Consider the following 16,296-nt stretch of genomic DNA (forward strand, 5'->3'; position numbering starts at 1 on the left):
CGGACTATGACGCACGTCGTGTCACGTGGGAGGAGGCGCGGGCGCTGGGCGGACTATGACGTGAGGTCATGTCTCGTAGGAGGGAGCGGGGGTGTTTGTTGGGTGGACGGTGGATTAAGATTGACGAAGGCTCGGCTGTTCCACAGGCTGCTGAAGAACATCAAATCACAAAGTTGACTTCAATCCAGAAAAGGTTCTCATCCCAAAACGGTGACTGTCCCACTGAGTTCTGTAGCAGTCCGTGTGCTGCTCTGGATTCCAGCATCTGTAGTCTCTTGTCTTAATTTTGACACTCTTGAAGCAGACTGATAATTGATGCATGGTGCTGTATATGGTGCAGCTGTAGAACTCAGTCCACTTGGACTGAAGCCATGGATTTCCCAGAATGTGCAAAGGATCTTGGCACTGGGTGAGGACTCCCAGAATGAGGCTGCATCTCCCAGAATAGTACATGGTTCTCCAAGAATGAAGCCAGGGATCGAAAATGAGAAACAGGTGCTTAAAATATCTGTAATGGCAGAACATTTATGACAAATGGACCATCCAGCACGCCCCTACCATCCAGCGCCAGGTCTGTAGACCTGCAGGTCATATGAAGTATACATCCAAGTAGAATTTTGGCCTTTGCCACCTTTAAATCTTTGTTCCTGCCTATTCACATAACCAATCTCTATCCCTCCCCACCAAGCCTCTCAGCATTCTCCTCACAACCTATGCTGTTAACTTACTTTGTATTGCCAGCAAATTTGGATCTTTTACACTTGGCCCCATCTTCTAAATCACTGATAAAGATTGTGAAAAGCAGGAGCCTCTAAATTTCCCTGCACTAGAGTTGCCCTTCAACCTGAAAATAACACATTTATCCTTACTCTCTGCTTTCTATCTGTCAATCAGCCATCAATCTACCAGTTCATTATCCCCAATCCCCAATCCCTACTACTTCTATCAAAATATCAAACTTCCTTTGACATTTGATATTTCAGTCTACATCTATTTGCACTGCCACGTTTGCTTTCATTTCTCTAGGTCTTCCACTCAGTCAAGACTAGGAGAAAAGCCACAGAAATTCATACACTACTGCCATGAACAAATACAAATACAAAGCATTGTATCAGGTAAAGAATAATGAATTTTTAATAGTTAAATTTGCCTTTTATGAATAGTTCCACAGTTTTCTTGCATTGTTTCAAGTAATACATTATATTGAGTTTGCAGACTTTCATTATAATGTATGTAAACAACAGTAAAACCAACAGATTTGCAACATGCCCATTCTATCTGGGATTAGTGGACACGTTGTTTAATAATACTTTATTAACTATAATAACCAGTTTCTCTGACATGATTTCAATCAGATTGTCTGGTCACATTTGTAAAAGGAAGTCTGTACAGTTGCATCATAATTTATGTGGGAAGATCATTCAGACCCTCAATAAATGGTATTTTATGGTTTCACACTGCAAACTGCACATACTTAATTGTGATGTACCTGGAGTGGGCTATGTTAGGTGACCACCAGAAGGTTAACCTGAGCAATCCTTACCATGAAGCATAGAGGCCTGACATCCATTAACCTGATTACATTTAATTTTAGTGACAGATCCTATGCACTCCTGTGTATGTCTCTGTAAAACCTGCATTCTTAGTTAGCATTAATTTAACTTATTCACATATCTTATGTCCATTTTCCCTAAGACAATATATTTCTGTACAAGTCTCCTTAAACATTGCACTTAGTAGGGAATGGTATGATTACTTGTCAACTAAAACATGATATCCACCATCCATACCACACCAGTATATGCATTTACTAATGAAGTTTCCAATAGAAAGCAAAGAAAATATTCAAACTGAACTATTTGAAGTATAGCCTTGTAGCAAGATCAATCTTTCTTCTCCCAAGCAATATATTATCGTTTATAACTTGGGGGTAATGGTGCAAGTTATAAACAGGGAACAAGAACTCAATTGAAACCATGAGAAAGGTATACGTTTTGCATGTATACATCAGTATCTGAAACATAAGCACCTTGTCATGAGAAAGAAAGGATCGGGATTATGAAAACCACTAATCTGTTCAAACCCTGCAAATATAATCTGATGAATAGAACTTCAGTCTTTACTGTAGTATCACAAGAAGACAAGAAAGTAGCGGCGTGAGTAGGGCCACCAAGCCCCTTGGGCCTGTCTTCCTTTCAATATATTTAACCGTGGCTGTTTTATGCCGACCTCAGCTCTTCTTCTTTGCTGTTTCCCAATATCACTCCATCTTTCAAATGTTTATCAACTTCTACTGTAAGTATGATCTGGCTTCACCAATCTGGAGCAGAGAATTCCAGAGACTTTCTATCCTCTGAGAAAAGAAATTTATAAGCACCTTGGTTTTAAATGATGCCTCTTATTTTCACAAACAAGAGAAAATCTGCAGATGCTGGAAATCCAACCAACACACACAAAATTCTGGAGGAACTCAGCAGGCCAGGCAGCATCTATGGAAAAAAGTACAGTCGATGTTTCGGGCCGAGACCCTTTGGAAGGACTGGAGAAAAAAAGCTGAGTAGATTTAAAAGGTGGTGGGGTGGAGAGAGAAACACAAGGTGAAAAATTAGGACAGAAAGGCATAGAAGAAAGAAAAGGGGGGAGGAGCACCAGAGGAAGGCAATGGGCGGAAAAGTAGATAAGGTGAGAGGGGGAAAAGGGAATGGGGAATGGTGAAGGAGAGGTGGGGGGGGGATGGATGAACTACCAGAAATATGAGAAATTGGTATTCATGCCATCAGGTTGGAGGCTACCCAGATGGAATATAAGTGTTGTTCCTCCAATCTGAGTGTGGCCTCATCAAGGTAGTGGAAGGCATATTGAAATGGGAATGAGAAGTGGAATTAAATGGGAGATCTCACTTTTTCTGGCGGACAGAGCGTGGGTTCTTGGCAAAGCGGTCTCCCAATCTACATCGGGTCTCACTGATATACAGGAGGCCACACCGGGAGCACCGGACACAGTATATGACCCCAACAACTCACAGGTGAGGGTTCACCTCACTTGGAAGGACCATTTGCAGTTATCAATACTCAAAATTTCATTTGATATTGTTTAGGAGCTAGGAAATATTTGACAGTGTTCTTAGAATTTAGACTTCATTTTCGGACTTAAATGTATTGTCTTCAGTGTATTGTGAGAAACAGATAGATTTGCTAGACAGATTTTCCTCATTCCATGTTTTATCCTTGCCAATGCTTCAAAAGATGTTTACTTGTTTCTGTAGCTCAAACCTGCTCTAAGCATGTTAAATATGAAGATTCTGGGGAGCGGGGGTTAGTGGATGAGATAGAATAAACTCAAACACTATTTGCCATCCTAGCAGTGTTGAACTGATTGATGACTTTTTGGTAAATCTGAAGTGAAATTGCTACATTTTATATGCTTTAGAACTACAGCATAAAATTAAAGTTTACTAAAGAAGTTGCAACATATATCTCCAGTCAGAAACACTATACAATAGTGTTCTAAACCTTACTATTATCTGTATACATTTAAACATTTGTAGAAGTTATTTGATTGATGTCATTTTCTTAAAAAGACAGAAAAGAACTATTACTGTTGCATAGACAGGAACCAGATTTATGTAAAACTCAAAAAGTAACAGGATGGTAATAATCTTCGTACCAGAGTAAAAAATAAAAGCCTTGATACACAATTAATCCAACAGTAAGTGCAACCATCACAAAGGAAGTTATTTCTGAACAAAAATTATAATTAGTTTGTAAGTAGCAGAATTAGTCAAGAGGTCTTCACAGTATAATAATATTAACCACATGTGCCACGTTTTTTTATGTATCAACCAGATCAGTGTAATTGTAGACAATTGTTCAAATGGAAGATATTTACTTAAAGAGATTAGTATGGAACATGTGTAATAACCTGCTGAGCCACAATGAATAGTAGAGCATAAGGACAAACTGTCTTTACCCATTTGCTCCTCTCTTCCTCTGAAAATGCTATTGCAATCAATGCAAAATAAGTTTGTAAATTGTGAATTTTGATATTAAATGGTGGACAGCTGTTCAATCTTGTGTTGGAAAGGCAGAATATACCTAAATCTAATGTAGTCCTCATCAAATGCTGATAACATTTGAACAAGGGTCGCCAGATAACAATCAGAAAGAGAAACAATAGATAAATTCCTCTTTTGTATTCTTTCCCCCTTCCCCCATTAGCCTCAGAATACTAAAACTTTTCAAATAAATCTAGCTGAGGCTTGTTACTCGGCGTAAAATAGAATGGAAAATAAAACCGTACTGGTCTACTAGATATGTTATAGGCCACGCCAATCACTGCCTTAGCCAATTAAGCCATCAGTAAAATTGAATTTGTTCTTATCTAGTTAACATCATTTTTTTCCTCAGCAGTATTGCTATCTGTTGGTGGTTATCTGTGTCTCTGCTTTCTGCAACTTGAAGAGGGGTCTTCTTTAAGCTATTTGTAGAGTGAAACTTGGGTTTTTCACCATCAGACCAGTGAATTAATTTTCGGGCAGTACCAACGTTGCCTGATTTGCAAGCACAATGCAGTGGTGTGTCTTTGGCATTGTCTAAGGCATTAATAGAAGCTCCACTGACCAACAATAATTCTACCAATCCCTCGTGGCTATGTTCTGCTGCAAGATGTAATGGTGTTTTGCGCCAAATATTCTTAGCATCAATGTTTTTATTTTTCCCAGCCAATAAAAGTGCTTTGACAACAAAGCTATGACTTTTGCTGGCTGCATAATGCATTGGCGTATTCCCGTCCATATCCTTTGCAGCAAATCTGGCCCTTCTGCTTAACATCATTGATACAAAGTCCAAATGACCTTCGTTAGCAGCCAGATGGAGTGGGGTTTTCTTCTCCTTATTTACTGTATTAGGATCAGCGTGGCTTGACAGAAGCAGCTCTGCGATGGAGGCATCTCCAACTATAGCTGCCATGTGCAAGGGTGTTCTCATCGAACTGTCTTTAGCATTCACATCAGCCTTGTTCTGAAGAAGACACTCCACTGTTTCTCGGTTACCTCTTTGCGAAGCAATGTGCAAGGGTGTAATTGCTTCTTTAGCAATGGCATTGACCTTTGAACCTGCTCTTATTAAAGCTTCTATCATCGGTGGCTGATTGTGAAAAGATGCAAAGTGCAGAGGTGTTTGATCACTGCAGCCGATAATATTTACATCCATCCCCTCATCAATCAGCAGCTTTGCAACTGAAAGGGACCCAGTCTCAGCAGCAAGGTGCAGTGCACTGTTCATATTTGGGGTCCTTTCATTTAAATGAGCTCCTTTAGTTATCAGGACCTTGACAGATTCTGTATGCCCAAGTTCTGCTGCCAACAGCAAAGGGGTATATTGCAGTTCATTTTTGGTGTTGATATCGATGCCCCTTTCAATCAGAACACCCACAGTTCTGTGTTGATTTTTCTGAACTGCTTTAAAGAGTGCATTGACTAGAACATTAGGGCTAATCCCAGTGGCATACTCCAAGATCAGTTTAATCAGGGATTGGTTATTACTAGTTAATGCTCCATCAATCATATCAACATCAACTTTGGCTCCTGCCTCGAGCAGTACCTTCACAGTACTGAGATGTCCCAGGGAGACAGCGTGAATTAGTGGGGTCCTGTTGTTTTCATCCTTAATGTCTGCAGCAGCTCCACACTTGAGAAGAATTTCTGCAATTTTACTTTCATCTCTGAGAGCAGCCATGTGTAAAAAAGATTTCTTTCTTTTATAATTTTTAGCTTCTTCTTTCAACATCAGTTTCACAACAGAGAAAAAATTGTTCTGGGAAGCTAAGTGTAGAGGAGTTTTAGATTCTATATCCAAAGCATAGCTGTGTGCTGCAGCTTGAAGAAGGACTTTGGCTGCTGCTGTGTGCCCTTTCTCTGCAGCCCGGTGAAGAGGTGATTGCCCCTTGTTATCCTTTACCTCTAGCTTTGCTCCTTTATTCAATAAATATTCAATGATCTTAACATGTCCATGGGCAGCTGCAATGTGCAACAGGGTTTCATGACAAGCATTTATATCATTAATGTCACTGTGTCCAATAGCTTTATCAAGACTGTATAGATCTCCTGATGCTACAATCTGAAAGAGCTGAGCTAGCTCATTGTGTACTGGTTGAGTTTGAACAGCCGTCTGTAATTTCTGCTGTGGCTCCTTATTAGTTGCCACATTTTGCACTGGCTTACCTACATTTTTTGAAGTATTCTTAGGGATTTCATCCTTATCTCTCTCCAAAAGATAACCCACAAGCTGTCTCTTGGCATCCCCAAAACTGCTTGACACATTACTGACATAGCTTCTGATGTAATTGTAGAGAGCTGGTTCAACATGCTTGAGGCAAGGATAGAAGAACAGTCTGCAGGCTCTCTCACCACAAGAAACCAACATGTCTAGGACTCTGGTGTTCATTTCCTCACGTGTCCTGTAATTCAACACTGCAATTCTTTTATCTGGTGAAATGACACGATTCTCAATCAACCAGTCTAGAAGATCATCAGTGTGGATAATCCCTGCTGCTAGTTCTTTTTTCTTGCTCTGTAGAACTTCAATAGCATATGGATTTGTAAAAATACCTGTGCCATGTAGGGGCATTGTTGCAGATTGACATGAATCCAAATTAATCAATGAATTGAACAGGATCAGAAGAGTTTGTCTTTCTAGCAATTGTCAAATCTTAAAGCAATGAAGCTCAACACATTTTGTAAACAGTGTAGTCCATGGCTAAATGCCTGGCTTATCAAGCAGTTAAAATAGTGTCCTCAGAGCCTCATGCGCACAGTAAGTCCACTAATTGCATAAGATGAGTTCTTGAATGAGTCCTTAGTTGTTCCATAGTGCCATGGCAACCAGGTTAATAACTTTGTCCCAAAACAACAATAATATTTAAAATGTTGGAAAACAGGTTATTTGATCTTCAGAAGAAATTCTTGAGGAAGTCCTTGATATCTTGAGGATAAAACTGTCAAAGAAAGTCAGTTTGCTTTTCTGTGACCCAAGCAGTTGTGTTTGCCATCCAGTAATTGTTCTGTTAGTGGGCTGTTAGAAGTGACGTGAAAATCTGCAACCTAGCTACTGTTGCCTGGAGTCCATTAGTTCTTTGTGTTGAGAACCTAATGCGAAACAACAATATACAACCAATGATAAGAGGGAAATCCTTCAAACTGCTTGCAGAGAATTCACCCAAAACGTTTTGAGTTAAATCCACAGTTGTACAGTTGGCTTGCTTTGGGATCAACTGTTGGTTCATTTTATTCACTGATAAAAATGGTCTACAATGGTATATCCTTTTTGCAAGCTCTCCAAATTTGTTTGTACTGAGTATGTAAGTTAACTGCCTATTTAAGCAGCCTACACATTAGCAACTTTGAATTGTATAATTTTGAACAATATAATACAATGTTTCTAAAGTAGGAAGTTATATATTGAACCAATAGCTGAAGATCTTCTTTCGTGTGAAGCTTGAGGTCATTAATTATAACATTGAGAAAACTGACCATGGATGAAAGCTGATTGAAAACTCAAAATCTGGGGAAGTTAGCAGGCCAGGTTACAAATATGACGTTTACAGGAGCATTGTATACAAAAAAACCCGAAGCAATGTTGAGGATCCCTACCACCTATCTCACAATCTCTTTGACCCACGACCATCAGGAAGAAGGTACATGAGCATCAGGACTAGGACTGCCAGACGCTGGGTAACAGCTTCTTCCCTCTGGCTGCGAGACTAATGAAATTCTTGCCACCACTATGGTTTCATCACTGGGATAGAGAGCTGTTTACTGTTTAATGTATTGTTTACTGTTTACCATGCTGTGCACTACATGCACTTTGAATTATATATTATTAACTTATTTGTGGTAATATTTTGTTTAATGTGCTGTGTGATTTTTTTTGTGAGTGCACTGTGGTCCGTAGGAACATTGTACAGTACATAGTACATACAACCAAACAAAACAATCAGATGACAATAAACTCGAACTTGAACTTGCAAAGATCAGCTGAAAGGTTCAACATGCAGTCATGTCACACAGCCTGGGGAACTTCCAAGATTACGTCTCCTGAGTCATGAAAAGTGGTGGTTGGGAAGGAGCATTTGAACCTAATCAATGGTCTAGAAAACCTATGGGATTGTGTTGAATATTGTTCAGAAAAAACAAATAGGAAGTAGAGATGTAACCACTGTTTTGAAATCAGCATCCTGATTAGGTTGAAATTGGTTCTGTGAAATATCAACTGGTTCAGCATTAAGATTGTCGTAACTGGACTGTGTGGTTTTGGAAGGTGAGGGTAATGGAAAGCCCGCTAGCTTGCTGGTTATACAGTGATATGCAATGCTAGGGCTGAAGTACACACATGTAGATGTCATGTGATTCAGGCTTGGTTCCTTGCTCGGTCTCATCACCTATGAGTGATGACCCAGTGAATGCTGGCGATCTAGTATTTTAAGTGCACAGTCGTCAGGAGGCAGATCTATCGGAAACATGACAAGGAAGTTTAGTTAGGTTTGGGTCAGGGAGTAGGTGTTTTGGATATCGTTGAGACAGGAAATATAAAAAATATGATTAAAGATTTAGTATAAATATGAATAATGTTTCTTTTGAAAATCTGGGCAGAAGTAACTCCTGCAAAATTTCAAATGTTCTTTCCATTACTACCAGAGCGATCCTTATTCTGGTACCATAGAAAGCAAATAAGGTACAAGTCCCAAAACAACTCACATGAAAGAGGCATTTTTTATTGAGTAGACGGATTTCACTCTATGCACGCATGGTGCAGATCAGGCTTGGGGTGGGTGGGTGTTTGGTGGGAGTGAAGGAAGGAGCACCAGCTGCAAGGATGAAATTGTCAATTAAAGATGCGAACAGTCTACGATTTCTTTAAAAATATATTTAGCAAACATTAGATGAAACTTTTGCAGAATGGGCAAAGGCTTTAAACTAAAAACACAACTTCCATAAAACAGACAATTGCATTTGTACATTGTAGTCGGAAACAAGTTATTTTAATCTTGAGAAATTCTACAAATGGTGGTAATCCAGAGCAACATACACAAAATGTTGAGGATTTCAGCAGGTCAGACAGCATCTATGGAAATGAATATACAGTTGATATTCTGGTCCAAGACCCTTCTTCAGGACTGTTATTTTAATATTTGTTAAAAGTTATTTTAATATTTGGGAACTGCAGTGGGATGCCACACTGCCATTATATCTTTTGCAGGCATAAGATCTTTTCATTTCTTTTAGAGTATGGGGGGCAAAGAGGCAAAGAAATAAGGTCAATGGTATAGTTCATGACGGTGCAAAGCAGATTTCTTTTCAGAATGATGCTAGCATGAGTTTGGATTTGGCCAAGATGAATTAAATGATAGCACTTTCAATTCTCCAGTCAAAATCTTTGATCAATGGCAAATCCACATATTGGTGAATACACTCACATTTCCATTGTGTGAACCTAATCAGGTCAGGCCTGCACAGGCAGGCACCTCCCAGACCCCACCCAGCTAACAGGGGTCACTGGCAGTCATTTCCAAATTATTACCTGCGGCCTATTTAAACCCAGCTCTCATCCACAATCCTTGTTCACTCATCGAACCAGCCGGCCTCTACCTGTTGCTCCTAGCCTTCAGTTAACTTGTTGCCTTGTCAAGTTAGGTTTCTGTTGTATCTTGTTTTGTGGCCCCTCATGGCTTGTTATTTTGCAGTTTATTATCAACGTTATCGCTCATCACTAAATCGTCTCCGCTGCTGTACACTTTGTGTCAAGATGAGTGAACCAGCGATTGACCCAGCAGAGTTTGCTTGCCCAAAGGAAGTCAATCATTGACACGAGTACACGATCCAGACGCAGCAGGAAACCACTGACCATCTACTCGTCACTCTCAACCAAATCTCCATCTCGATACAGCAGCCCTGCACCAGTCAACCTCCTCCCTCTGAGCTCCGGATTCCATTGCCTAAACGCTTCAACAGATCCCTAACCGGATGCCACAGCTTCCTGCCCCAGTGTGTCTTACGCTTTGACCTCCAGCTGTCTCTGTATATTATGGACTGAGCCATGCTGCCTTCGTCATTTCTCTTTGGACTGGGAAAGCTCTGACCTGGGCCACTGCTGCTGGGAAAATAAAACCTCTATTTGCAACCACTATGAAGATTTTACCACTGAAATGCACCTTGTTTTCAACCATCTGGGAAGAGGAAGGACGGCAGTGTAGTTCAGATACTTCACCTGTGTCAAGGCTCTGACTCAGTTCATGGAATTGAAGACCCTTGAAGCAAAATGCAGTGGGAATGCAGAAGCACTGCTGGCCCATAATTGTCTGGGACCTTAAGAACCAGATCTGCCAGGCCCTACATAATGAGCTGGCTGACATACCTGACAATTGCTGGCAACGGAGTGCTCTGAGGCACTCCAGTGGGCCCACTGTTCACCACTGTCATGCCTTCCAGGTGCATGATGGATTCTGGACTTTCTGCAACAGCAGCTTTGGTGACCCACCATGACCATAGATGTACATTACTTCATCAATGCCTGCCCTCAACATGCACAGACTAATAAAAACAAACAGCAGCCTTCTGAGCTCCTGTGGTCCCTAGATGCGCATGGTCCCACATTGCCATGGATTTCGTCAGGTGTTTGCCACCTTCCAATGGGGCCATGATGACCATGCCAGCAGTGGACCAGTTCTCCAAGGTAGCTCACTTCATTTCCCTCCCCATACTTCCATCAGCCACTGAAACAGCAGAGCTGTTTCTCCAACATGGAGTTCACCTCCGCGGCTTGTCTCCCAGGACATTGTGTTGGATAGTAGCCCACAATTCATCTCCTGCTTCTGGTGTGCCTGCTGTCCCTACTCAGTGAGTTTGTCCTCTGGCTATCATCCACAGGTCAGTCAGAAACAGCCAATCAGAAGTTTCTGTGATGCTTCACTGTCTCTATCACGTTAATATGGAAGAGGTATCTGCTCTGGGCTGAGCTGTCCCACAATCTACACACTACCTCTGCCATGGGTATGTCACCCTTTGAAGTGCTTCATGGCTACCAAACCCCTTTTCTCCCCATGGAGGAGCCAATGGTGGTGATCCTGTCTACCAGGGCCCTGATCGCTACTGCCTGAATGCTTGGAAGAGGGCAAGGAAGGTCATCCTAGCTGCCAACCAGGCTAACTATCAACAGTGCCTAGCCAAACTACTCAGCCTGGGGACCATGTCTGGCTCTCCACTCGAGATCTGCCCCTATGCATCAACTCTCGCAAGCTCTCACCCTAGTTCATTGTCCCCTTCAAGATTACCCTTCACACTAATCCAATCATTTATCATTGTAGTTGCCACCATCCTCAGAATCACACCTATCTTCCATGGGTCCTGCCTCAAACCTGTTGTCCATGGACCACTCAACCCACCTGAGTCTGCACCTTCAGAACCTAGGATTGTGTACATGGTTCACCAGTTGATAGAATCATGGTTGATTGGAAAGGGTACGGCCCAGAGGATAGGTGTTGGGTGTCACACAGTTTCATCTTGGATCCATCGCTCATTGAGGATTTCCACTGGATCCATCCAGATCATCTTGAGCTATCGGGTGCTGGATGTAGGGTTGCATGGGGGGGTCCTATCAGGCCTGCACAGACAGGCACCTCCCAGATCCACCCAGCTAACAGGAGTCATTTGCCACTCATTTCCAACCCATCACCTGCAACTTATTTAAACCCAACTTCCATCCTCAATCTTTGTTCACTCATATGAACTAGCCATCCTCAACTAGTTGCTCCTAGTCTATAGTAACCTTGTTGTCTTGTCATATTAAGTGCTGGTTTTCTCTTATTTTGTGACTCCTCATGGCTTGTCATTTTGTAGTTTATTATTAAAGTTACACTCACCACTAAATGGTCTCTGCTGCTCTGTGTCAGAGAGTGTAAAACTTGGAAATATTATAGAGGGTAAATTCAGGACGAGGGAGATTAAATTTCTTGATAGAGACAGGTATTGTAACTGGAAGAGAAAAGGTCAAGAGAAAGATTAAAAGCACATATACAAACCACCCTAATCCTATAATAGAAAGATGTTAGACTAGTACATCTGTTGACTGATTGGTCCTGTTCTATCCAAGTTAACTAAGGTTGATATTCTGATATGAGGATAAACTATCTCAGGCTAACATTGCCTGACATTTAACCGGACTGAATACTGGACAAAGTTGATTTGGTGTCTTTTAGAGTAATTGTAATGATAGTTTATAAAATTAAACATTGAGTGAAAAAAAACATGGTTACTCATCTAATTTTTGTTTTAGTTCTCTAGCGATCTCTATCAGACTAATTGTGAAAACTATGAAAGGACTTGGCTTGAAAAGGGCAAATCTCTCTCATAATGTTAGTAATGAGTTTGGCTAACCACTAGAGGTCAGTAGTGTTTCAAGGATAGACCGTGAAGCCTGACCAATTATAATTGATGATGGGTTGAGATATAATTAGACATTGACAGATGGCATAGTTATAATACAACACAAAGTGACCCTATAAATGTCTACAACTTCAACGCCCAAGCAATTACCTTCTTTCTGTCAAAATGTAATTTCTAATTCAGACCATGTGATGAGAAAGAAACCAAATCATGGATACCAAATTTAATATAAATATTCTGAAAAGCAATGATTGTATATATAAGAATTTAAAGAATGAAATATAATTTAGTAAATGCACCATATTGGAAAGAATTATTTTTAACTCCTTGAGAGGACAATGCAAGGGGCAACATCTGTTCAAATTCTGATCGATTCTCCATCAGAATAACTTGATTAAAGGTGACGTTCAATTGTTTGAGTAAAATATGCTGTTGCAAGAAAGGTTCACGAGTCTTATACCATGGTGTCACAGAATAGCACTGAAGGAAGTGGAAACCTAAAAACTCAGATCATCAAAAGACTGAAAATGCCGCACAAAAATAAAGATTTATTTTTCTGCTTGGATGAAGATGGAGGCATAGAACATAAAAACACTATCTTCAGAAGTACTCCCCTCAAACTTTCTTCCTTAATCATTTAAACGCTTTACTGAGGTTACTTATCTTATTTCCTTTTCGTGAGTGCTGAATTATTCACACCTTGATCTGGCAGCATGTTTTGCCAGCAAGTTGTTTTCTTCAGGAGTACCAGTTGCTAAAATGGGGAACATACTGTAAATGAAACTCTTTGGTTTAGCACAGTTTATTGGATTATAACATGGTATTAAAGGGGTCATCAACCCTCCATTATGCCGGCCAGTGGTGTAGTGGCATCCACACCGTACTTCAAGGCGAGAGGTCTCAGGTTCAAATCCGGCCAGCTCCTTGTATGCTTATCATCCATGCAAGGTTGAGTGTCAAGCTGGCAACTTGGCCTCATAAAAAAGAATTAGACAAATGCTAAAGAAGTGGCAAGGTTGCTGCCCATTGCACCACAAGGTGGGGAGAGGAACAACAAAACAACAGCCCCCTGTTACTACAGCCTACAGACTGGGAATGTGCCTTCCCTATGGCGGGTCCAGAAGGTTAAGGCACAAGAGATGTTGACAAACTGGATCCAAAGCTGGCTAGTAATAAGAGGCAGAGTGTTGTGGTGGATAAGTGCTTTTACTGACTGGAAATCTGTAACAAGTGGCAAACTGTAGGGACTAGTTTGTAGTAAATGCAGTTGGTATAATTAGTAAGTTTGTAGATGACACTAAAAATTGATGGAGTCATAGATAGTGATGAAAGCATCTATAGATTCATAGAACAGTAGTAATAGCAGTGTAGTCACTCAAATTGAGTATGATGTTCTCCCATGGGGTTATTCACTTCATGGAGAATGCCTGTGCATGACTTTGTTTAACATGGGGATTTTGATGCACGAGCAGCTACCACATAGTCCTTGACAGATCAGGGTCCGGGTCCAGTGGCAGGGCATGCAAGACATCTGGGGAGCCTTCACTGCTGCAGCCTTCCTCCACCTTCGTCTACATTGTGATGTGTCATCATCTTCCACCAGCTCCACTACTGAGGTCTTGATTGTATCGCTCATTGTCAGGAGCCTTCCCCTTGACTTTACCACCATGGGTGACCCTGCCAGGAGCTAGGCTCCAGAGGGCATCAATTTCAGGACCTCAGGACTCACAAGCCTTTCCTCAACCACAAGATGACAATCTTTAGAGAAGATACAGCAGATACAAAAGATAGAACAGTACAATAGGATAGATCAGGTGGAAAGTTGGGCAGAGCAGTGGCAGATGGAATTTAATCAGGTAATGCTCCTTGGGAAGTCAAATTCTGGTAAGATATTTAAAGTTAATGGCCTTGACATAGAGCAGGAACCTGAGGAGCAATGATATGCAAAGTCCTGAGGAGCAAGTCTGAAGCTCAGTAAACGTGGCAACATAAGTGGATAGGGTAATGAAGGTAATATTTTGTATGCTTGGCTTAGAAGCTGAGCCATTGAATATAAGAGTTGAGATATCACATTGCAGCTGTATAAAACACTGGTTTGACCACATTTGGAGTGTTGTGTATAATTCTAATCACCATACTACAGGAAGGATGTGGTTGCAATAGAGAAATTAAAGAAGGGACTCACTAGGACGTTGCCTGAAATGAATACAAAGCATGATGGGTATCAGGAATAAGCTGTCAGGGCAGGCGAGAGCAGCAGATACAATTACAGTGTTTAAAAGGAAAGGCATAGAAGGAAATATGCCTATTAGAGACAAATAGAATTCATGTTGAGAGACATTAATGGTTGGCAAAGGTAACATGCCCAAAAGTACACATTCTGTACTGCATGATTCTGTGATCAAGGGAGAAAACAGGCAGTGTATGACTTTGTTATCATTGGTTACACAAATTATCAAGTCAAGTCAAGTCGCTTTTTCTTGTCATTTCGACCATAAACTGCTGGTACAGTACACAGTAAAAATGAATTAATGTTCCTCCAGGACCATGGTGCTACATGAAACAACACAAAACTACGCTAGACTAAGTAAGACAACACAAGGCTACACTAGACTACGTAAGACAATCCAGAAACTACACTAGACTACAGACCTACACAGGACTACACAAAGCACACAAAACAGTGCAGGACAGTACAATAAATAATAAACAAGACAATAGGCACAGTAGAGGACAAATTACAATATAATAATAAATAATGTAGATGTCAGTCTAGACTCTGGGTATTAAGGAGTCTGATGGCTTGGGGGAAGAAACTGTTACATAGTCTGGTCGTGAGAGCCCGAATGCTTCGGTGCCTTTTTCCAGATGGCAGGAGGGAGAAGAGTTTGTATGAGGGGTGCGTGGGGTCCTTCACAATGCTGTTGGCTTTATGGGTGCAACATGTAGTGTAAATGTATGTAATGGCGGGAAGAGAGACCCCGATGATCTTCTCAGCTGACTTCACTATCCGCTGCAGGGTCTTGCGATCCAAGATCCCAAACAAGGCAGTGATGCAGCTGCTCAGGATACTCTCGATACATCCTCTGTAGAATGTGGTGAGGTTGGGGGGTTGGGAGATGGACTTTTCTCAGCCTTCGCAGAAAGTAGAGACGCTGCTGTTTTCTTGGCTATGGAGCTGGAGTTGAGGGACCAGGTGAGATTCTCCACTAGGTGAACACCAAGAAATCTGGTGCTCTTAATGATCTCTACGGAGGAGCCGTCGATGTTCAGCAGAGAGCAGTTGCTCCATGCTCTCCTGAAGCCAACAATCATCTCTTTTGTTTTGTTCACATTCAGAGACAGGTTGTTGGCTCTGCACCATTCCAAGTTAGTCACTGCACTTCCTCTCTATGTGCTGACTCGTCGTTCTTGCTGATGAGTCCCACCACGGTCGTATCATCGGCAAACTTGATGATGTGATTCGAGCTGTGTATTGCTGCACAGTTGTGGGTCAGCAGAGTGAACAGCAGTGGACTGAGCACACAGCCCTGGGGGGCCCCCGTGCTCAGTGTGACAGTGCCAGGACAATTGCAAAATTTCAGACTGAGTTTCTTAAGCCGATTTCCCAAAGGGTTCAATTTCATCGAGAGCAGCGTGCCACTCAATCTAATCTGGTTATATTGCCGTTGTGCAAAATCTGCACATGAAAAACTGGTGCTAATGCATTCAATTTGTAGACAGTAATGCTTCTCCTGGCTTAGCAGCTCCCTTTCTGGCAGGGATGTACTCTGGATGTAGCCAAATCTTAAAGTGTAAAAGACCTCTCACTTTTTCAGCAAAACATTGGTGGTGGAAGTCTTTGCAACCTAGGAAAATTT

General features: G+C 41.3%; 1 protein-coding gene and 1 long non-coding RNA gene across 2 annotated transcripts in view; one reads left to right on the forward strand and one right to left on the reverse strand.

The window, feature by feature from the left end:
- Positions 1-56: 56 nt before the first annotated feature.
- Positions 57-16,296, forward strand: part of LOC134354860 (uncharacterized) — a 54,887-nt gene continuing 38,647 nt past the window's right edge. Inside the window, exons 1-2 of the long non-coding RNA XR_010019904.1 lie at positions 57-495; positions 1,027-1,115. This is a non-coding gene — a long non-coding RNA (uncharacterized LOC134354860). The remainder of the gene's footprint in view (positions 496-1,026; positions 1,116-16,296) is intronic.
- On the reverse strand, positions 4,377-6,626 carry caiap (CARD- and ANK-containing Inflammasome Adaptor Protein). The gene has a single exon (XM_063064259.1). The coding sequence runs from the start codon at positions 6,624-6,626 to the stop codon at positions 4,377-4,379; it is 2,250 nt and encodes a 749-aa protein (XP_062920329.1).

The sequence above is a fragment of the Mobula hypostoma genome, chromosome 12, assembly GCF_963921235.1.
Source record: "Mobula hypostoma chromosome 12, sMobHyp1.1, whole genome shotgun sequence".
Classification (NCBI taxonomy): domain Eukaryota; kingdom Metazoa; phylum Chordata; class Chondrichthyes; order Myliobatiformes; family Myliobatidae; genus Mobula; species Mobula hypostoma.

Coding starts and splice junctions, on each gene's coding strand:
- caiap (XM_063064259.1), bottom strand. CDS start 6,626: ATGCCCCTACATGGCACAGGTATTTTTACAAATCCATATGCTATTGAA.